We start from the raw sequence: 22,657 nt of genomic DNA, 5'->3' as shown, positions 1-22,657 counted from the left end.
GAACACTCTTGGTGCTGTAGTGACTCCGAAAGATAACACCGTGAACTGACAGTGTCGGTCATTTACCACACAGTGATAGTACTGATGATGTGCTCGGGGCATCAGGATATGAATGTATGTTTCTTTCAAGTTCAGCGCTGACGTGAACAAGCATTACTAGTAATGTGTAAAAAAGAAGCTTGGATGATGCCATCAGTGATGTCATTGGAGATGTAATCTGTGAAGTCATAAATAATGTCATAGAACATGTCCTGAGTGATGTAATATTTGAGGTCTTAAGCAGTGCATGGCGAGGGCGCAAGATCTAGTTAGTTCTGCTAATTTCTTTTTTTGTTGTTGTTCAAAACGTTAATTTTGTCACTGACTTTTACCAAATATCACATTAATTTAACCTTTATTTTTTTCAGTGAATATCTAAGGTTTTAATTTAAAAAAAAATATTTTTATCACGTAGAGCTATAAAGTTACTTCAACCTTTGTTCTTTCAGTTAATTTCTATTTTTTTTTTGTTTGTTAAAGTAAAGTAATATTTTATTACCATACATAAAGCCAATCCCCGATCAGCCACGTGCTCTGGGAGGTTGCCAACAGGGTGTGGCGTGCAGCCAAGCCCAGCGGCAACCCCCCTCCCTTCAACCTCCATCAGACAACTAATCCCACAATGCAAACGGCCTTTGGCCGTGAACAGCAAGGGGTTGGCACCAGTGGTTAAACAACAGTCTATGCTCACAGACATGGCCCTACTGACGAAAAGGTCACATGCATGGATGTCCATTGGATCCTACAGCTTCCTGAAGCCACAAGCCAATTTAGGAGAATATTTAAGTCACAAGGCAAAGCTAAGCTACTGGACGTTCGTCTGGGCAGTTTTACCACTTTATGCAATGCCCCAGTCTCGTTAAGGCCAGAAACAGTGACTGCATGTCGACTGTGCCAATATGTTATGGTGCACATGTCCAGCGCTGGTGGAAGAGAGAAAATGGTTACTGAAGTTCCATTTTATAAGAAAAGTTATATGCACGTGTCGACAAGCAGTAATAACTTGCCTCCAATGAGCGAACCTAGTGATTAGTGGGAAATTTCTGCAGCTCGTGGTGCTAGCAGAAAATTAACTGAACGCAACACTCGTGATAAAAACGACAAGTAAATCTGACTACATGATATTTCTTGCACTTTGTTGGAAACAGACAAGTTGTGAGGTTCAAGGAGCACATTTGAGGACGAGTTTGACATACAGTTCAATTTCTTCATCATATCTGGATTTTATTGGACCAGGCTCTGACAAATTGGTCAAGTACCCTACATGTTATACAGCACAAACTGGTTGGATGAAGAGTTTTTATGTAATTGTATGCACATTTAATTTTGATTGGGATCATCTAGACTGTTATTTTATATTTTAACTGTAACTTTTTATATTTTGCTGGATAAAGTTTTCGATGATGATGAGCATCTAACAACACACAGACATATAAACACTTATAATAAACAAAATAGCTAATTGGGACATATTTTGCACAAACACTGTAACCTTTAGAAAATTATCTAACGAATAGGCCCCAACTCACATTTTGTGATGCAGATCAATGAGGGATGAGTTGGTAAAAAGTGATGTTACCAGTGATAACAGTATAAAGACTCAAAGTACTTCATTTTCCAGAATTAAAAGCCCTCTGAAAGGTACTCACAACTCTTAAAAGTAACCATGTTGTTCAAAAATATGTCCCTGCCAAAAAGGTACATAGGAAGCACCAAAATGGCAGCAGACAAAAACACTTTGCAATATTTGTAGGCCACAGAACACAGGCTACATACCCAGTGGCAAGACAGTTTTGGGAACACCATGAAGGCAATAGCAAATTGTTGAAATATAGGGTTACTGATGCCATATCGAGAACACTGAGAGGAGGTGATCACAAAACAACTTTGAGGAAACTAGAGTCCAGGCAGATATTAGACCAGGAGACCAAGAAACCTAATGGGTTAAATACTGATGAGGAACTGAATGTGCATCTGTATTAATTTGTATTGTGACTAATAATGCACAGGCTACAACTGATGAAACAAGGGTACATTATTTTATTAAAACAAAAATCTGGTAATTAATGTTTCTTTTTTAGGTATTTGTCAAAGAAATATATAATGGATGGACAGAATAATTCCACTGTGTTTGGATGATACAGGAGGATCAACTGGGACATTATGACTGAACTTGTATATAATGGATAACAAAATCCACTGGTGCATTATCGGTATCATTTGTCCAAAGGACAAAGTCCACATGAGCAGGACTTCAAATGTAGACTAGGGATCCAGTTTTATAAATTGCCCAGAGAAAATTACCATATTTATTAGAGTCTGATGTCTTTGTTGTATTAAAGAGCTACTGCCAATCATTTTAACTGCAAAATGGCTGCCATACTATTTTGGGGAAAGTGAATGTTAATGAGGCCAGTAACTGTTTCATCTAACCTATCCTACTGTTTGTACAGTTAGTGTAATGTTCTATCAGTCACCAGTAAACTTAGCACAAGCAACACTAACTCTCGTGGATGGGCATAGTTTCATGTAACAGCTGCCTTCCCCCGTTACTAGGTAGCAAATACAAAGCAAGCAATCTTCAATCAGGGATGGGCCAATTAACTTGCCTTGGTTATTATTTATTACATCCTCCTTTATGAAGCTAAATCACAAATGGGTCAATATATTTGAAATTAACATACCAGCAGCTGTGGGATGGCCATTAAATATTGTCGGAAAGGAGATAGAGGAGATAGAGGAGTGCCACATCTCAATACATCTCTTCCTTCTCACCTTGCGTAACAGTAATTACAAAATTGCAATGGGGATCTTTTGAACTTAGCTAATGATCTAATTATTAGATTTCTAGCAGACATGCTTTGGACACTTGTGTTTGCAACAGAAGAGAGTGGAAACTCTTGCACTTTTTAGCTTTTTGTCCTTCGTCTTTCCAATTAACTAAAATGTACACCATTCCAACACTCAGAATTATATCATATATAATCATTTAAAGCAGCCCTAAGTGTATGCAGAATTTCACACATTCCAATAATCCAATACGGTGCTGCAAAGTGCATGCAGTTTGTTTGATAAAATCCCTTCACAACCATGAAACAATTTTCAAGATTAATCCCACATGATGAAAGCATGTTTCTTTCACAAGTGGGAGAGAGAAAGTCACTGACAAAGTGCTTGTTTAGCAAAAATGTAAGGCAATACCTAATGCATACGTTACCTTTGGCATGCTCATTCTGGTTGATACTCTACCCAACTGCTGACTGCTCACCTTGTGAATCAGAATCAAAGCAATGCCCCCTCAAAGGAGGTGGGTCTGAGAAGTAGACTTACACCAAGAAGACCTGGCAGACCAAGCAGGCATAACAACCTTCCCTACAGACTAGAGAATCAATGAAGTAGTGACAGTGAAAGTATGGACATATATGCACAGAGTTACTTGGCTGATGGGCAACATAAAAAGACCCCAAACTAGAGCAATGATGGTGGCTTTTAACCTGGTGGAATGAGTGCTGAGGCACCCTAGGGGATACTTCTTGGTCAAGGCATAGATCAAGGTTTGATGCAGAGGGCAATCATTCTTAATAAGGTTGGTCTTTCCTTTCTGTGCAGCGGTGAATCCAAAAGTTCATTGTCAAGAAAGTATTTCTTCAATGTAGAAATTAAGGTCATACTGTAAGTTTAATTGGTGTAACCTCTAGCCCTCTTTAGATGCATGCAATGGACAAAGAAAATGCATTAAGCGTGATCAACTGCCTCACATGTCGAGGGGACACCCCGCTCAGAATAAAGGATGCACAAGTCCGAAGAACCAGTCCTAGGAAATAATGTGGAATGTGGAGATTGAAATGATAAGGCCTGCAGCTCGCTAATGCAACATACAAAAGTGATGGCAATTAGAAACACAATCTTAGTCATCAATATCCTCAAAGTACAGCTGCACTCAAAGGAAACACACATCAAAAATGTCAGAACTAAATTAAGGTTCCACTGCGGCATACTGAACAGACCATAAGGAAAGATACATTAAAGTCCTTTTAATAAACAGGCCTCGAAAAATCCACTTGCCCACTCGCAATTGCGAGTTGAGATTTTATCAGGTCGAGCTATTTTTAGAATTTACTCATCTATGATAGCGAGTTTACTTAAGCTGAAAGGAACAGGTGTTCTTTTCTTTTAAAAAGTGAATGAGCTATAAAGAGGCCTTTAAATCTTGTTTTCGTCTAGACACATTTGGCATATGTTCATGGACAGAGGTCAAAGGTCAGTTTGTTTTTATTAATTGTTGCTTATCTGTTCTTGGATAATGGTGTATAATTTTCTTTCTCTTACTATAGCTAGTGCTTTTTGTCAAGTGAGTTATCGGACAACAATTATGGAAAAAAAGGCTGCAAAATGTCAGTTTTTTTTTTCTAACAACATTTAAACAGCTTGTAAATGAACAGTACACATATATATCAGGAGTTATGAAAGAACTTTTTTTGTAATATCGAAGTATGATGCCAAGAACGATTTACATAGGAGCATAACAAATCAGCACACTTTACTTGGTGATGTGCAAATGACAAATATTTGAAGAAACTCGATTTCCAGACATTGTACACTATATAGTTTTAAAACAACATGTCAGTGGGAAATTCTGTGGCCATTTGTCATTTGCAATCAGCAGATTTTACATTCAATGTGCCCGCTACTGTATGCTTTAGTTATGTATTTAATAAAAGTGACAGTTTTAAAACATGATTTGAAAATATTCCTGGCCCGGTGCAGAGGACAATGCGGTTAATGAATGGAGGAAAGACAGCAGACATGTATATCATATATGTGGCTAGATAAAGACTCAAAGTACTTCATTTCCCAGAATTAAAAGCCCTCTGAAAGGTACACACAACTCTTAAAAGTAAAAGTAAAATCAAACAAAAGAGTTTTCTGTGCAGCAGACATGACAAACTTGCGTATATGAAGGTGCACTCATGTATGATCAAGAAGAAAATGGCGTCTCAGTGAAAATTCTTGCCCAGGATCACATAATTTTAAACCAGTTTATGGGTCATGAGCATTATAATTAGGTTGAGTAGATTATTTAAGTCACTAGACCTGCAGGCCTAGTAACACTTTTAGGATTTTTCAAGGCTTGATAAAGACATCACTACTGGTTATTTACAAAAAGAGGGCCAAACAGGCAGGTCAAGATAGACCGTAAGGATGCGATGAGTAACCATAACCATGCCCACAGTAAAACCTTGCTAAAGACAATACAAGCAACAGAATATCAGACCTTTCTACCTTTAGAGGTTCAAAAAATTTCTCTTCGCACCAAGTTACAAATTTAGCCCAATAGCCTAAATATATATCCTAGGAGGAAAAACAGCTAGGCATCCAGAATGATTTCTACCACTTTGATCGGAAGGTCAAAACCTGTCAAATGGTTCTTCTCAATCTCCAAGCAGGGAGCTGTAGATCAGGGAGGTTCAGGTGTAAAACTGCTTTTGCGATAGTGGACCCAACCATAGAAGCAGCTGAAATGGATGACTTGCTCAAGCAGATGGTTTTAACAGACAAAGAAGGGAGGGTGCATGGGGGCTTTAACAGACTACGAACAGAGGGCGGATGGGGGAAGATGACGTACAGTGTCTGGTCATCGGGTGGGATGACTACGGAGGGGGGAGAATTACACAATTTATTTATTTATTGTAGAGTTTTGTATAGCGCTAGCCAGACCCGAAGGTATCGGAGCACTTCACAACTTGGGTTAAGGCAACATATTAAGGCGATCGTAAACACATTTAATCAAGGCGTAATTGGAAGACCTGTGTGTTGAATAACATTACAGGAAAGGAAAACAAAGTGAGTCACAATAGTGAGCACGTGCAAGGGGGGGAAGAGGTATAAGTCTTGTCGAGGCCGTGGTTATGTCCTGTGAAGTGCAGGCTTAGGCTTTTCGGCAGTGACTATCCATTCGGGAAAGACCGATTAAGGAAGTGGTATTTGAGTTGTCTTTTGAATTGTAGAAAGGAGGGGATAGTCCTGATATGAACTGGGATGGAGTTCCAGATTTTGGGGGCATTTCCAGAGAAGGATCGTGAAGCGTTTTTTTGTTTGCGGATTTTCGGCGGGATGAGGAGTAGAGTGTTGGAGCTTCTGAGGCTTATTGTCTGACCAGCCTTCTTGAGTTTGGCGGCCAGGTAGGCTGGTTTCCCTGTATGAAGGGCTTTGTGTGTGAGGCAGGCCGTTCTGAAATTGGCACACATTTCAATTGGGAGCTATTTTAGCTCTCTGAGTGCGGGCGAGATGTGATCAAACTTCTTCACTCCAGTGACCATTCTGGCTGCTGCGTTGAGCGTAGATCTGAGGGGGGCTAGGTGGGATTTTGCTGTACCTGTGAGGGAAGCATTCCCGTAATCTAGTCTTGACAGCACCAGAGACTGAGTGGCTAGTTTGAGGCATGATGAAGGGCTTAATTTTGTTAAGAAGCTTCAGGCTAAGGAAGGCGCTCTTGGCAGTGTTCTTAATGTGTTTGGTTATGTCAAGTTTGGGGTCAAGGGTGATTCGGAGCGATTTTGCGGAATCCGCCAGAGTGTGAGATTGTCGTTTAGGGCGTCAATTGAGTTTAGCCATTCTGTGATTCTCCTCTGTGGTTCTCCTCTTTGTTAGAGATGAGGAGGATTTCCGTTTTGTCTTTATGGAGTTTCAGGTGGTTTTGTGATAACCAGTGTTGGACGTCTCTTACAGTGTCATTGAGTCTGTGAATATCATCAACGAAGGAAGTTTCAAGGTAGATCTGGGTGTCATTCGCATAGAGGTGGAAGGGGATGTTCAACTTTTTGAGTATGGTGGTGAGAGGTTCCATGTAGATGCTGAACAGTTGATTTGATAGAACTGATTCCTGGGGGACACCTCTGCTGACGGGGTGGAGGTCTGATGAAAAGTTTCTAATCTTTATTCTTTGGCAGCGGTTCTGGAGAAAGGAGGAGAACCACTTTAGGACCACCTCTTCTGCGCCTACCCTCTCATGAAGTACCTTGATGAGCAGGTTATGGTCTACCGGGTCAAAGGCAGCCGATAAGTCCAGGAGAATGAGTAGGGAGCACTGGCCTGCATCTAGTGATTTGTGAAGGTCGTCAATGACATTGAGGATCGCTGTCTCTGTGCTGCAACCTTTTCTGAAGCCTGATTGGTGAGTGTCTAAGAGGTTGGTGCTGTCTGTGTGTTGAGTCAATTGGAGGAGAATGCACCTTTCCATGATTTTGGCTAGGAGAGGAAGATTAGATACGGGTATGAAGTTGTTTAAGTAGTTAGTGTCTAAGCCTAGTTTTCTCAATAGTGGCGTGACTTGGCCGACTTTGAGGCAGTCCGGTATGACTCCAGTAGTGAGGGAACTGTTAATGATCTTGGTCCAGGGGCTGAGGAGAGATTGAGCTTTTTGGCTAACTGGGCCGGTATAGGATCGGAGGCGTGAGAGGAGGGTTTAGCTGTGGAGATAATTTTGACTATCTCTGCTTTGGAGATGGGGTTGAAAACTTTCCATTGTGTAGGTGGGAGCTCGTGAGTGGCAGCTCCTATCCCTAGGGGTGCACTCTTGTGTGGGGGACTGTGGGTGACATCAAGGGAGACCTCAATCTTGGAAATGTTGTCGTTGAAGAAGTTAGCGAAATTCTCACACAATTCTTTGGAAGCCAGAACTGAGGGTGCCGGGGGTTTGGAAGTTTGTTGGCGAATGAGCTTGAAGAGCTTCTTGGGTCTTTTTCTAGCATTGTCTAAAGCGTTGCAAAAGAATGCGGTGGAGTGGCCAGGTGGGTAGTAGAGGAGGTGGCAGAGAAGTGGTTTGTTATCTCTTGGCTTGATGTTGGTGGTTAGACATTCAAAGGAGTTGTAGTTGAAGGTGTCGATTTCCGTCACAGATATGGTGGTCTTGTGTATGATAGCTACACCCCCACCTCGCTGGACTTTTTTGTCTTTATTGATGATCGCAAAGCCTGGGGGAACAAGTAAGTCCATGAATGGGAAGGAGAACTCATTAAGATTCGGTGATGAAGGGGATGTCAATGTCTAGAGTAAGGATGATTTCTGCCAGCTCTGTTGCATGTTTGGTGGCTGATCTGCAATTTATGAGCATGCACTTGGTGGACGGCAGCTCCTTATTGATTTTCTTCATTAAGGGGGACCTGGGGATGTTCGTGAGGAAGGATGGGGGGGTCTTGGGTCTCTGGGAGGTAGGTGGTCTCTTCTAAATCCTGTGATGACTTGGATCTTGGCTTTAGGGGAGAGAGAGAGGCGGCAGTGTCATACGAGGAGGCAAGCTCCATCGCTTCGCTCATGGACATAGCGGGTCTAGATCTGTAGGGTCTCTGAGTCTGGTTTGGGAGAAGGGTTGAGTTCCGATTGCACCCCTGCACTTTAGCAGGTCTTTGATGATTAGAGCTGGAGAAAGTGTGGGACGGAAGCAGGCAAGGGTTGAGCTATTGAGGTTCAGTAGGCTATCTTGGAGGCCCAGGATTATGGTTTCTAGTTGGCTTTCTAGTAGAGCGAGATGCTGAGTCGTCTTCCCAGGGAGGGTTGAAGGGGAGAACTGGGCGGGGCGTTCCCAGTAGGGGGAGAGCTTGTCAGAGTTGGGCTGTTTTATGGTGTCAGTGGTGTCCATGTTACCAGTGTGGGTGGCCATGGGAGGGGGAAGCGAAGAATCGTGCTGTGGTGTTGGCTTACTCTTTTGTGTAGGTGGAGGGAGGGTGCAGGGAAGCATAGCTAGTGGGATAGGTTCGGTGTTTACTGGTTGAGGGTGGCATTGTGAGGGGAAGGGGGTAGGCAACGGACGGTCTGGGGTTGGAGATCCTCCGAAGTGTCATGCCATTGGCTAGTATAAAGGTGGGGGTAAGAACTGTGCGTGTTGGGAGCGAGGGGGGATGGAGTGGGGGTAGGTGTTGAGGGGGGATGGAGTGGGGGTAGGTGTCAAGAGGAGGGAGGATGTTGTTATCAGCGACAGTCGTGGTATTGGATTCCGGAGTTCCATGGCTATTTGAACTGTCCAAGGATAGGGAGTGAGTCGGTCGGGGGAGGGGAGCATGAGAGTGGGTGTTGCGTAGTGTGGGGAAGAGGGAATCGAATGCCTCTAGGTTGTCGTTATTGGCTTGAATCAGGACTGTGCCGTTAGGGTAGATGGTCACCGAGGTGTTGCCGCTGCGCAAAGGGAGATTAGGGGATGAAAACGTTAGTTTGCAGCTGTGAGGGGGTGTTGGTGGTTTTAGAAATGAGGAGATGTGATCTGAGAATGGAGTTCCAGTTTTCCGGTCTGTCCGTGTGGAAAATTATGCCCATTTTCAGCTGGCCTCTGGAGGAGCAGTGGTAAATGTCCGCAAAGAGTGTTTCTGGATGTTGTTTGATCAATGTGTGTTTAAGGTTTCTTCTGGCTTTAGGGGAGAGGTTAGGGGCGAAAGTTATGGCGAAGAGAGACAGGTGAAAAAGATGCATTCTGGTACAGTGATGAAACAGAATGAAAGAAGTAGCACCTACAGCAAATGAGCGGTGGAAGGACACAAGTAATGCATCCTTGCCCCAGAGCAGGGACAAACACACAAAGAGCAAGGACTCCTACACCAACTGACCAATAAGTAGCAAGCAACTGAGACTGACCGTGAAGCCAGACAATTTTAAGAGTAATGGGAAGCCTTTAAGCCCACTGTTCTATTACAAGATGTCTTGCAAGAGATAAGCCTTGTGCTGTTTTAGGCAAGAATTAAAAAGGCATTCAACTGCACAGTCCAGAAAACAAAATACACCTGTGGTGCAACTGCAGCCTATTTGATGTTTATAGAATAAATTAAATGAAAGTAAGAGGAGCCAAAAGTAAATATGGATAGATGTGAGAAGTACAGAAAGGATACACAAGTAATATTTGTCACATTACAAGTAGCACTGCAACATTTGTCATTCTAATTATTGAGATATATTCTAATTCATTAGAAATTATGCCATTTGAATGCTTTGACAGCTAGCGAACAGATGTCCGAGAATAAACTGATATGCTATAAGTCTATGCATCAAGAGTAAACTACAAACAGTAGGGAATCTTATTTAGCATCTCTATCACATTCCGTAAATGCATTACATTTTTAGGATTATGTTTGGTCAGCTCTTACCTCCAAGCCATGCCACACAATTTGGTTTTGCAGGTGGATTGTGAATTCTGAAAGTCTTGGTTGCTAAAGCCTCTTTGTATTTTGGTTTTTCCACTAGATATCTGATCTCTGCCATTAATCTGTGTAGGAATCCAGGCAGCATTGCAGTGCCACCTATGATTACCAGATTTTCAGCTAACTGCTTCCTTGTATCTATTGGACACTGCAGAAAATATGAAGAAAAACATATGCATAAACGTAATTTTAGACAGCACTTAGAAAGCGTTCCTAAGAACCTTCTTTACCACGCCAATACTACACGCCAATACTATAAGTTATGTACAATCAGGAACAATTTATACAGCAAGGTGAATAAGAAGATGCATTCATACTTTTGTATGTGTCACATTGATTAAATTCAATAGCAAACTACATCTCTTGAATAAAGGAAACGCCACAATATTGACTCCTCTGAATCGGATAATTCGATAGAGAATTAACATTTCTGGTTTTGTTAAATTCATTAATGATATAATATGGTAAATATCCATTTTACAGGTAAATATAAGACACACTTCATTAGTACCCCCATTAGTACCCCTAATAGATTGACAGACCAGGCTTATAGGACCTTGGTGTCCCCTCAAATGTGTTTTTTGTCAGTGCCTCACCCGACAGCATACATCTATCATCTATGCAAGACAGTCCCTTTTAGCATCTCAAAAGGGAATCCACAAACTAAGAATGTCCCAGAGAAAGTGAAGATGTCATTTTGTGTGTGCTTATTAAGTAGTTGGGGGCATGTTGGTACAAGCGCCAGAGCCACTGCCCCAAAGGGTAAACAGAAATGATTGTCTGGCAAGTAGATTGTGGCTTACTATGGTGGGTCCTGTGATCTTGGGATGCTCTGGAGACCTGAATAAAGTTGGAGATACACACTTAGACGTAGGTATGATTTTGTGAATTTTGGAATACTGTTGCACACTTGCATCTTTGTATGCAACTGCATTACATTTCTTTTTAAAGCTTTACACGGCTGGCAGCAATGGGACATACTACAATGATCCAGCTTCTGCAGTTTCACTTGTTTCGATTTTGAGGGTCTGAATGCTTCTTATTCAAAAGAACTGACACAAAAATGAACTAGATAAGATGTGCTGAATGAGGAAAACAGTGACATAGCGAATGTTACCCTTCCTTTGAGAGCTCTCGGTGGTATAAAAGGACACCAAAGACCCTACCTCAAATTCCTACACATGTACAATGTATATATTTCATTCTTTTTTTGTATTGTTAGCGTTTTGTTTGTCTATGTGAAAAGGCCTGTTGTTTACAGACCCACCATACTGTCTTCCATTTAGACAAAAAAAGAGAAACACATGCAAGAGAAAACAGATCAGCCTCGCCACATGTAGAAGACTGCACAGAATTAGAATATCACATAGGACAAAATCCTACAACCACCCGTGCAACCCTCTCCACAACTATACTAAACACAGTAGTAGGAAAGATAATTTACCTATAACACTAGTTTTCCATCACATTTTCTTGAAAAAATTCATAAACATATAATATCTCTGCCTTTGCGCAGGATTGCACTACACTTTTGATTGGAGAGATTTAGCTCTGTCTATTAAAAAAATTATTTTTAATCTTACAAAAACATGCATTTATAGGAAATCAAGTTGGGTTTAAACAAAGAGAGAAACACTGCTGTCAAAAACTCTTTACTTTAAGAGATGAAATAAAACAAACAAGATTACTCAGGCATACAACCTCATATAGAAGATGAGTCCCACTAACTCATGAAGGGAGTAACTCACTCCAGAGCCCCAAAATAAGGGCAATTCAAGATACATGGATAGGTTTCTTCAATCGAGGTCTCTGCATTTCAGTGGTTTTGTCTCCAAATGTAATCTTTTTTAAATGGATCACCAGACCTTATTTGATCAACCTAAAAATAAAAACTTTAGGAATATTACAGGTCGGGACTTTGCCTCTGCCCACATGTTGGTAGACAGAAATAGGTTTTGACTTGCCCGAAATTTGTTTCCACAAAAGTTGAGCTCCCGCCAAAGCAGCCATGATTAGTTTGTTGTTGCTCTAGCTGCCTGAACCAGCAGCAATATAGCTGTCTAGAGAACTCTAACTAATACACAAATTATCAAGCTTACATTAGGATTGACCTTGACCTAAAAAGTATTAGTAGTATTAGATAGAAGTTCATTAAGAATCTTTGGTTTTACATCGTAGGAGCACAGAAGGAAGAGGACAGTCATGAGAAATGTTTTGCTGTTTTCCAGTCCATCATTAACTTTGGGCTTCAGAGTGCAGTTTTGTTTTATACGTACGGGATGCCAGAGCTACAACATTTTCACATACTTTAACATGAAAGAATGGTGGTTTATTGTTTTTAATTCATACAATATCTTTATTTGACTTGGAAAAAACACAGCAATTTGCCTGGACCCAGTTTTCAGAAATGCAAATGGACCCAGTGTTTATAAATGCAGATGTTATGAGATGGACTAATGTTTTTGAAATGAAATGTGTACATAATACCCAAACCTCTTTGATCCTGGTTAAATAAATATGGATGGTGAAATATGTTTCTGTTATTTACATGTTAGCTGCATGTGATACTACATCATATGAAAATGCTCTAGCTGAAAGCACTTTTCCCAGGTGCACATTACTAACTGGAGGACGTTCATGGTGTCTCTGCCACAATGCTGAAGTCAGTTTTAGCGTGATGCTTACGGAAGAATCATGTGGAGAAATGCATAGGGACTCTCTACAAAGCAGTTTGGCATAATCTTAAACATCTCCTGTAGAACTAGTAGATGGGAAACCTGCACAAAATATGAGGAACCTATTGTTTCTGGATGCAGGATACATATAATAAAAAAATGAATTGTTATTAAGACAGAAGATAAACAGGTATTTTTGTTACGATTGACAGTAAGACCAGTAGCAGGAAATGTATGCAGGTGCTGGATAGGTCTGAAGTTGTTATTTGTCAGGCAGCCAGGTAAATATCAGAGGATGTTTTTTTATTGGCTGTGGTACTGATTTGCATATGGCCATGTCTGAACTGGGGTGGCAGAGTGGGCTAAAGAGCGGTGATGGATTAAACCCAGATCTGTTGACTGGGTGTGAGTGTTTGATTGGTTCAGATGCTCCGTCCATCACCACCCCCTTTTGTACCACTTTGTTCGCCATAAGTTGGCAGGGAATGCTCAGACGCGAGTCCCTTGCTCACTTTGCCACTGGAGTTGGCAGGGAATGCTCAGACGTGAGTCCCTTGCTCACTTTGCCACTGGATTCAAGCAAGCCGGGCTGAAGGCGGCTGAAATGCCAGAAACCGGTCCTCGGAAGCTTGTTTCCGGTCCAGGTAAGGCATGGCTTGGCAGTTTGGGCTGGACTGTTCCCATGAGGCACAGGGTCAGACTGATTTGAATATGGCCATGTCTGAACTGGGGTGGCAGAGTGGGCTAAAGAACGGTGATGGATTAAACCCAGATCTGTTGACTGGGTGTGAGTGTTTGATTGGTTCAGATGCTCCGTCCATCACCACCCCCTTTTGTACCACGTGGTATGTGTAGTGGCAGTCAGCTAACTAGCACTGTATGGGTGTTAGCGCTGAACCAGCCGTGCGGCAACAAGATTGAGGCACATTTTCAGATTTGTGTGAGAGTCAAAGCATTGCAATAGCAGGTACAGCTGAAGTATAAACTCATGAGGTATTTTGTGTGAACGTCCAAACATTGGCCAGTCAAGGGGAGCTGCACTACAGGACTCGGGGCACTGGCAGAGCTGGAAATGGGGTTAAGGACTGTGAAATCAAATGTTGCTGCAGGCTTTAGGTACACCAGCTATGCTGTTTCTGTATGCAAGATGTGTTAGGACAGATGTGCACTAGTGGAGCTGCACATGGGCCTTTGTTCTGCAAGAGTGAGATACATTATCAGAGGTGTGTGTATACGCGAGTCTAAGCACTAGCAGCTGCCCTGACAGACGCTGTTTGTTATACATCATCCTATAAGTTTCCTTAATTTTTTCTATCGGGCTCTGTCCATTCAAGGCAGACGAGAGGCGATTAAATGGCTTCCCAGCGCTCAAGTACATGATGGCTCACTGTGTGTTACACAGGTATCACATCCAGTAGACAACCTTTTTTAATTGATTATTTAGTTCTTAAATGGCAAACCTCAAACCATGCGAGAGTCTTAGCCAGTTTCATTTAAAAACATAGAATGGTAATAAATTCAGAAATAATGTTCAGTATCAACATAAGCAGATACTTCGAAATTGATGTGTATCTTCACAAATCTGCAAGTTTCTAGGTAAAGCACATTAGCAACTACATTAAATTGCATTATTTCTAATGAGCATCAAGCAAACCAGATACCCTTGCAATCACAAAGTCCATTTCGCTTCGATTATATTTCAGGCACACATCAAACATGGCCTGCCCCAAGGAGCCTGAGCAACAACAATGTACAACATCTGATGTGCACATGTAATCTTTATTGCAAGAGTTATGTCCTGTTTCAAGGAAAGGGGGCTTCAACAGATTATAACACACTTGAGAACTGTTGAAGCACCTACCTTCCCCATGGGTGTTCATGGGAGCACACTCCCAAGCTAACGTGTAATTACAACAACACATCAAAGCAGACATGGGCTGTGAAGGAAGGACCCTATACACCATGTGGTACTTGATTATCCAAAGGAGAGGCACAAAGCAGATAGTCGTGTTTGATATCATGGGTTGGGGCTGTTAAGCAGGTTTGAGGAATTCTGTAGTGTAAACTTCTGATATTGAATTCCAAACGGATTAGGGTACGCTAATTGGAACTGGCCTCTTTGTAGGGAATTCATCAGCATTTGACATAGTTCTTCAACACCTCTCCAGGGGTAGTAAGCATTATATATTAATTGCTTAAAAATGCAACTAAAATGAAATACAGTTTATCTATGAAACCCTTCAAAGAATTAAAGACAAAACATTAATCCTTTATGTAAAATAGGATAAAGATAATCCACTTGGTGGCTGAATTGTGCAACCAGGAAAACCTGGGATGAATTCATGCTTCCACTCAGGACCAAATTGCGTGATTATGTTACTGTGCCTCTTTTTACTTTACCATCACATTAAACAGCACCTTGAAAAACACCAGATCAGGGTGTGTGCTGTACAAAAACCTTCCTTGTATACAATGTTTCAGCTATCAATATTACAAACATAGGCCACATTTAGGGCGCACAAGAGAAAAAACTTGCCTCTTGGTTCATCAGTGGCATAGTGTTAAAGCAGAAAGGGAGGTGCATCTGCTGTCCACACTGGGTAATCATTACACTGGATGCTGCAGGCTACTATGCTGTTGCTTACGTGTTGGTTTCCAGTTAATTCTATTATTTGCAGTCACTGTAATAGAAGTGCATCCCTGACCAAGAAACTGTGTCGAATCAGCATGATTATTTTGTGGGGTCTTGTATAGATATAACACACTTCCAACTATGTACACAATCATGGTGTAGCATCAATCCAAGCTCAGCCAGCCAGGGTGTGCACACATCACTCTGTAAACTTTGTTTGGGATGCCCAGGCCTCCTTCCTGCGATTGAGCTTTTCCTATACGCTTGTAAAGTCTTGGTTTCTTCCAGTCCCAATCAAAGCTGTAGCAGGTGTCCTGTATCTGGGCCAGTTTGTTCTTTGTGAGTGTAAATGCACGGTTTTGAAACAGATAGAATATTTTGGGAAGAACGGTCATTTTCAGAGACGCCATCCTGCCTAGCTATGAAAGTAAGAGTTTGTGAGCACCGTGAAAATATAAGGGCTTTGATCATTTTAAATTTACTTCTGGCACCCTCTTGAAAGTGCGGAGGAAGAAAAATTCCCAATAGGTAAATCCCTCACAGGTCCACTGGAAAGGGGTCCTTTTTTGTAGGAAATTGGTAAATGTCAGCCCGCCCATTAGATGAGTCCAAGCAATTTGCTTAGATTGATTTTAAGGCCAGTTGGAAGTCCTCTATTAGCAAGATTAATTCTTGAATGGATTGGGAGTCGTGAGAGTCTGTAAATATGTTAAATGCAAATGCAGAAATATTGAACGTGGCTCCGTAGAATAGAATTCGCTTGGTTCGCCTTATTTTACATAATCTTTGCAGAAGTAATTCCATGTAGAGGACAAAGAGCATCGGTGATAATTGGCAGCCCTGCCTCGTGCCCCTTTGTATCTCTATTCTGGAGGTACTATCGCCAATCCGCTGGACCCTAGCACATGGAGGGGCATATAATGTATCTACCCACCCTTGTCATATGGGCCCCAGTCTCGCCTAAGCAAGGGTCACACTCATCATGCACCAGTCCACCCTGTCAAACACGTTTTCAGTGTTGAGAGAAAGTTGGACAGCTTCTTGGCATCTTTTCTTTGCAATATCAATGAAGTGAAGATCCTGTTTAGTGTTATCCAATGTGGATCGAGCAGGGATAAATCCCACCTAGTCCCCATGAATGCTTGGTAGTATGGCCTCCGTGTGGCTTGGCAGAACCGTCGCAAAAATGTTCACATTGATATCCAGCAAGTCGATCAATCTGTATGACGAGCACATGGAAGCGTCCTTATCTGATTTTTACAAGTATAGCAAATGACACCTCAATCATAGCATGGGTTAGACTCTGTGTAGGTTTAAAAGTATTATATAAGTTAGCCAGCAAGAGGGCTAGCTGTGGGGGAACATTTATAAAAAGCGTCCGTGTAGCCATTATGGCCAGGTGATATCTTACATTTTAAATGCTTGATTACCCTCAGTATGTCAGCTACGGAGATAGGCTCATCTAGACATTTTGACTCATTGGTCGCTTACATTGGGGAGAGACTCTAATCATAAGGACTCTTTGGCATCTTGGGGTTCAAGAGTTGTTCTTTATATGAGCTTTCATTATAGGTGTGGAAAGCTCAATAAATCGCCTCCTCAGACCTTTGTACCACTGCAGAGGTATCATTAATTGCCATTTCGACTCGTTGTGTTCATGTGGTTCGCAATATGTCTGCTCATAAGATACGACATTGTTGCTTTTTTGTAGTATTTGGCCTGACTTTTGCTAAAATGTAATTTGTCTTTTCACATTCAAGTGTGTGCAACTGACCTCTTATTGTCGTTGGCTGCCTGCCTGGTTTTTTGGAGAGGTTAGCTTCATGCTTTTGTAGTAAAGATATCAGCCGACTTTTCCCTTTCCAGGGTAACCTCCCTCCTGTGCCTCAATTGACTAACCTTGGATGAATTTCTTTCAGAGCACTGCCTGATTTTAAAGAAGTTTAATTCTTCTGTGTCGGTGATCCTCTGTTACGACGTCCCTGATTTCATGAATGACCACTGGGTCTCTAAGTAGAAAATCATTCAGACACCAGGCTTCTTGCTAACCACAGTGATTTCTTTGATATCTGGTTTCATATGTCGTTGTTTGTAGGATACAGTTGTCCATTGGCCTCTTCTTTTCTCTCATGATTTGGCCTCTGTTATTGTTCCATCTCATTATCAGTGAGACCTACTATTTTGTGGCTTTCCAAAGTGAAGCTAGGAGCAGCTGTTTTAAGATAAGCGGGAATAGGTGGCCCTTCCTGTATTTTATATAACTTTAGATCTTAATAGGTCAAGAACTGGCCTAAAGGATCTTCGCTTGGCTAGTATGATCAGGGCGAGATCCTGGGACAGTAGGATATTGGAGCCATTGAAGGATATGGGACCACCTGTGCATGCTTGTTCCATTATAGTCTCTTTGTCACTGTTGCAGTGGACCCTGGCCAGCACGTCGGGAGGCCCCCTGATGACTTTTGTTGTAAAACCGTACGTGTTCGGTCTACCTTAACTGGTGAATCTTCAGGCATTTCCAGTATTGCTTCAGATGTTTTGCACATAGGTTGGGAGGTCAGTCTGTGCGATATCTAGAGGTCTTCTCCTAATGCAAAAATTGTTTCTACAAGATTCATTATTGACATCCTCATATTTCTCTTGGAGTGGGATATGCTGCTCCTCCAGCATCAGCATGTGCTGCTGCAATTTCTCTCAGTAATCTATTTGCTTGAGAAGGCTTCCTTCATCTCTCAAACACTAGTAGCTAAATCTCCCACATCCCTTCTCACCTCATGTAAGCCCCCTCGGAGGTCAGCTTTAGGGCTTAGTTCTCTCCTCTGATCTGTTGGAAGGCTTGAAAAAAGGTATTTATTGATGTTCATGTTTTGCGACAGATCACACTTTGGGGCTGGGTGCGGGGTATACCCTAATCCCATCTCGGTTAACATGTCGTTTGACCATCGTCTGGGGGGTCCCAGGAAGTCTTTGACTGTTTTCTCTTGGGTTTGCTCTCTAACATGCCCAATGTGCCTGGGTGGGGTGTAGAGTTCATGCTCTTAAGGACGCACCCAAGTGGCACTGATATTAGGATGAGCAGGAAGTGTTCCCCTCTGGGTCAAAAATGCTTTTCACTAAGCTGCATAGAAAATAGAGCACTGCCACCACTGATGTATTACTGTGTGAGGCAGTGTAAGTCCTGCCCATTTAACATGGGTGTTATCATGGAGTTGTAGTGTTGAGGGTGTGTCTCTGGTGACTCTCTCCCAAGTATTCCTTAACCAGTAATCCCTTGTTTGAACTCCACGGTTCTAGCTGCTGTAATTTGTTCCAGTCATTGATGTGTCACACAGGGTGCCTGCTCACTTGTAGATTCAGGGCAATCTGTTGGCACTTCCCAAATCCTGACTCCCCAGTACTGCTATACATTAGACAGTGCTTATACCAAGACGGGTCTGCCTAGTGGGGTCCTTCACAGTGTCAGAGGAAGAGTGTATTAGCCTTTCATCAGCAAACTTCATAACTGTTATGGGTGGTGTGTCCCCTCAATGCATGGGCGGAAGTGATTTACCGCTTCAGTTTCATGTGCTTGCCAGGCTGTGTGAGGCTTCCATCCCTCTCTGTGCTGTGTGGTCTCGCCTCAACCAAGCCGACTCTAGAAGCAGTGGATCGCAGTGGACCACCAAGAACCCAAATTTCTTCTTGTGTGGTCTGCTGTCTGGGTTTGTTGGTGGAATCGGGCCTCAAAGAGGTTGCTGTGCAGAAGGGTCACAGTGCTGCTCTGAGGTCTCCAAGGCCCCTCTTCAGCTCTTGACCTGCAGAAATTTGGCCGAAATTTCTTCATTGCAGTGTTTATCTGTCGCCCTGCAGTCTCCCTGCCCAATCAGGTCATGGTAGCAGAAGCATTTTCTTTAATACTCAGGCGCATGGCAGCTGCTACGTTCCCCAGTGCCGATCAGTGTGTCCGAGGTGCAGCTCTGGATTGCTCTCTCCAACTCACATAGTTGTGCCTGCTGGATCAGAAATCCCAGCACTGCGCTCAGGATGTCTGGGGATACAGAGTCCCTGAGCGGATATCCCTAAAGAGCCTACCATCTTCGGCGGTTAGCCACACCCCAGCAAGTGAGCTATTTTAAATAAGATACTGATTCAGAATGTTTCATGTTTTAAGGAATCACCCAAATATATCTGAAGTTTGCAAGAGATAATGATTGGGAAGAAGACTGCTCAGTAACACATTTGTGAGACGCGAAGCAGCAGGAAAAGAAGTGGCTTTTATAGATGTAAAAGTAAAGTAGTGCTTTGAGGGAGGATGACTGATGAAAGCTTCAGCAACATCCTGGAAAATGTCTCAAGTTTGCAAGTGTTGGTTAAGACATTTGAGGCTGGGCATTTTGTTTTATTGGATGGTAAAATCCCTCTGAGTATACAAGGAAGCTGCAGGGCAGATTTAAAGTCGAGTGACAACACATTCGCTGTAACTCTGTTTTGTAACCAAAAAACACATCCTTGTGAAACTCGAGCCTAAAGCTTGCCACTCTAATAAACTCCACTTGCCTTACGTTTACAAAGTCAATAAATGAGCCACTCTTCAGACTTTTCAATCAATGTAAAGTAAGAAAACAAGTTACTTACCTGTAACTACAGTTATCCAGTATTGGTATCTTTCATAGATTCACATGCCTGAATCATTCCCCGTCGCCGAGGCGGGAGTCCCACGGTAAAAATACATATATACAAAAGCAGTGCCTGAGCAAGAAAAGTAGTAGGCTAAAAGAAAATAGGCCCGGATGGCCCAAAACTTAGTAGCCTATCTACCTCATTATATGAAAAAGACCTGAAAAATAGTTCCAATTAATCAGCTGCCATCACCCTCTAGAACCTTCCCAGCAGAGGCAGTTCTCCTCAGATTTTCTTAGCACAAGTGAGAAGTAGGTATCCCAAATAGAGAACTGTCTTGCCGGGGAGGAGGGTGGATGCATGTGAATCTATGAAAGATACCAATACTGGATAACTGTAGTTACAGGTAAGTAACTTGTTTTTTTATCCAGTATTGGGGTATCTTTCATAGATTCACATGCCTGAATCAGAATAGCAAGCAGTAAGCCAAATAGTGTCGTTTGCAGACGGTGGGAGACAGAGTGTATATACCCCCCAACACATCCAGGAAGGTTAGAATATTACCAAGGTATAGAACCCCCTTTTAAAATGAAAGACTGATTGTACATTAACATACTGTACAATAGCCATCAATTAACAACTGTTAACAGAATAGATACATATTCATATCTATACATAAATAAATGAAACATCAAAGACATTATAATTCTAATCTTAATGAAGAAGATGTTGAAGAACAGCTCGTCCTATCTCTGCTCCGTCCTGCGACGCAGACTGTAGGCAGTACTGCTTCGTGAACATGTGGACATTCTTCCATGTTGCAGCACGACAGATGTTTTCCAAAGGAATGCCAGCAAATAATGCCGTAGAAGCCGCCATAGTCCTGGTGGAATGTGCTTTGACCTTTCTTTGTAAAGGTTTGGTGGCTTTATCATGGCAAAAATGAATAACAGAAGCAATCCATCTGGCTATAGTTGCCTTCGTTACAGCCTGTCCCAGTGCAGCTTGACCATAGGCAACAAATAATTGATTGGATAGCCTCATATCTTTAGTCTTCTGTAGATAAAATTTAAGGCAACCTTTGATGTCGAGAGAATGTAAAGCTCTTTCCGCCGGCGTAACTGGGTCCGGGAAGAAGGTTTTAAGCTTTACAGGTTGATTTAGATGGAATTGAGACAGTACTTTAGGGATGAATTTGGGATTTGTCCACAAAGTCACGTAATCTTTAGTAAAATGTAAAAAGGGTTCCGAAATGGTGAAGGCCTGAATTTCACTAACCCTTCGGGCTGAAGTAAGAGCTAATGAAATTGCCACTTTCCAGGTCAAAAATTTGAGCTCAGCCTAGTGAATTGGCTCAAATGGTCTTCTCATTAACTGAGATAAAACTGTATTTAATTCCCACTCCGGAGAAGGTGGCCGAATCAGAGGAAAGACTCGAAAAAGTCCTTTTAAAAATTGTTTGATAAGTGATGAAGAGCAAAGCGACGGTTTGCTAGAGCTCTTTAGGAATCTGGAAATTGCAGCGAGGTGAACCTTGATAGAGGAGAACACAAGTCCCGCTTTGGCCAGAGATAGCAATTAGGGAAGGATATCCTCCGCTGGAGCTTGGATTGGATGAATATCATTTGCCTCAATCCAATGACAAAGTCGTTTCCACTTTAAGCGATACCTCCTGACTGTACTCTGGGCACGGGATTTAGATAGAATTTCCCGACAATCCGGAGATATTTTTAGATCTTTAAATTCTAGGAAGTCAGGAGCCATGCGTGCAAGTGAAGCGACTGTGGATCTGGGTGTAGTATTTGACCTTTTTCCCATGTCAACATTGTGAGTGTTGGAAGTGGACGAACAGGGTGTTCCTGTGATAGTAGGAGTAGCTCTTGGAAGCAATATTGTCTCGGCCAGCGAGGTGCGATCAGGATGAGACTGCAACGTTCCCTCTTCATCTTTTGAAGCACTTTCGGTATCAATGGTATTAGGGGAAAAGCTTATGCATAAATCCCTGACCATCGCATGGACAGGGCATTCCCTCTTGATCCCCGTTGAGGGAATCTGCTGGCGTAATAAAGGCATTTGCTGTTATCTCTCGTTGCAAACAGATCTAGTGTTGGCTTGCCCCAAACTCAAAAGAACTTCTCCACCTGCTCCAGCTTCCACTTGTGACATCCTGAGGGAGATCTGCAGAGGGTGTCGGCCAAAGTGTTCTAAAGCCCCTTGACATGCTCTGCTCTTAGGGTTATACTGTGTTCTGTAACCCACTCCCACAGCTCCTGAGCCTCCTGCGGTAGGGACAGTGACCTCGGTCCCCCCCTGTTTGTTGATGTAATACATGCTGGTCGTATTGTCGGTACGGACCAGCACTGAGGAGCCCGCAATCCTCGGACGGAATGCCTGCAGAGAGAGAAAAATGGCCCGCAGTTCCAAACTGTTGATGTGTTTTTGCTGGTACTGTTGGGACCATCTTCCTTAAATCTGTAAGCCTTGAAGATGGCCTCCCCAGCCCTCCATGGATGCGTCCGTGGTAAGAACGA

General features: G+C 42.4%; 1 protein-coding gene across 1 annotated transcript in view; it reads right to left on the bottom strand.

Annotated features, from left to right (window-relative positions):
- ACTR10 (actin related protein 10) overlaps positions 1-22,657 on the bottom strand; it is a 186,669-nt gene that overhangs the window by 17,518 nt on the left and 146,494 nt on the right. Inside the window, exon 12 of the mRNA XM_078660372.1 lies at positions 10,170-10,371. Coding sequence (XP_078516498.1) covers positions 10,170-10,371 — 202 coding nt within the window. The remainder of the gene's footprint in view (positions 1-10,169; positions 10,372-22,657) is intronic.

The sequence above is a fragment of the Lissotriton helveticus genome, chromosome 9 (genome assembly GCF_964261635.1).
Source record: "Lissotriton helveticus chromosome 9, aLisHel1.1, whole genome shotgun sequence".
Taxonomy (NCBI): domain Eukaryota; kingdom Metazoa; phylum Chordata; class Amphibia; order Caudata; family Salamandridae; genus Lissotriton; species Lissotriton helveticus.
The sequence above is the reverse complement of the archived record's forward strand: the minus strand, read 5'-3'. Positions and strand labels throughout refer to the sequence as shown.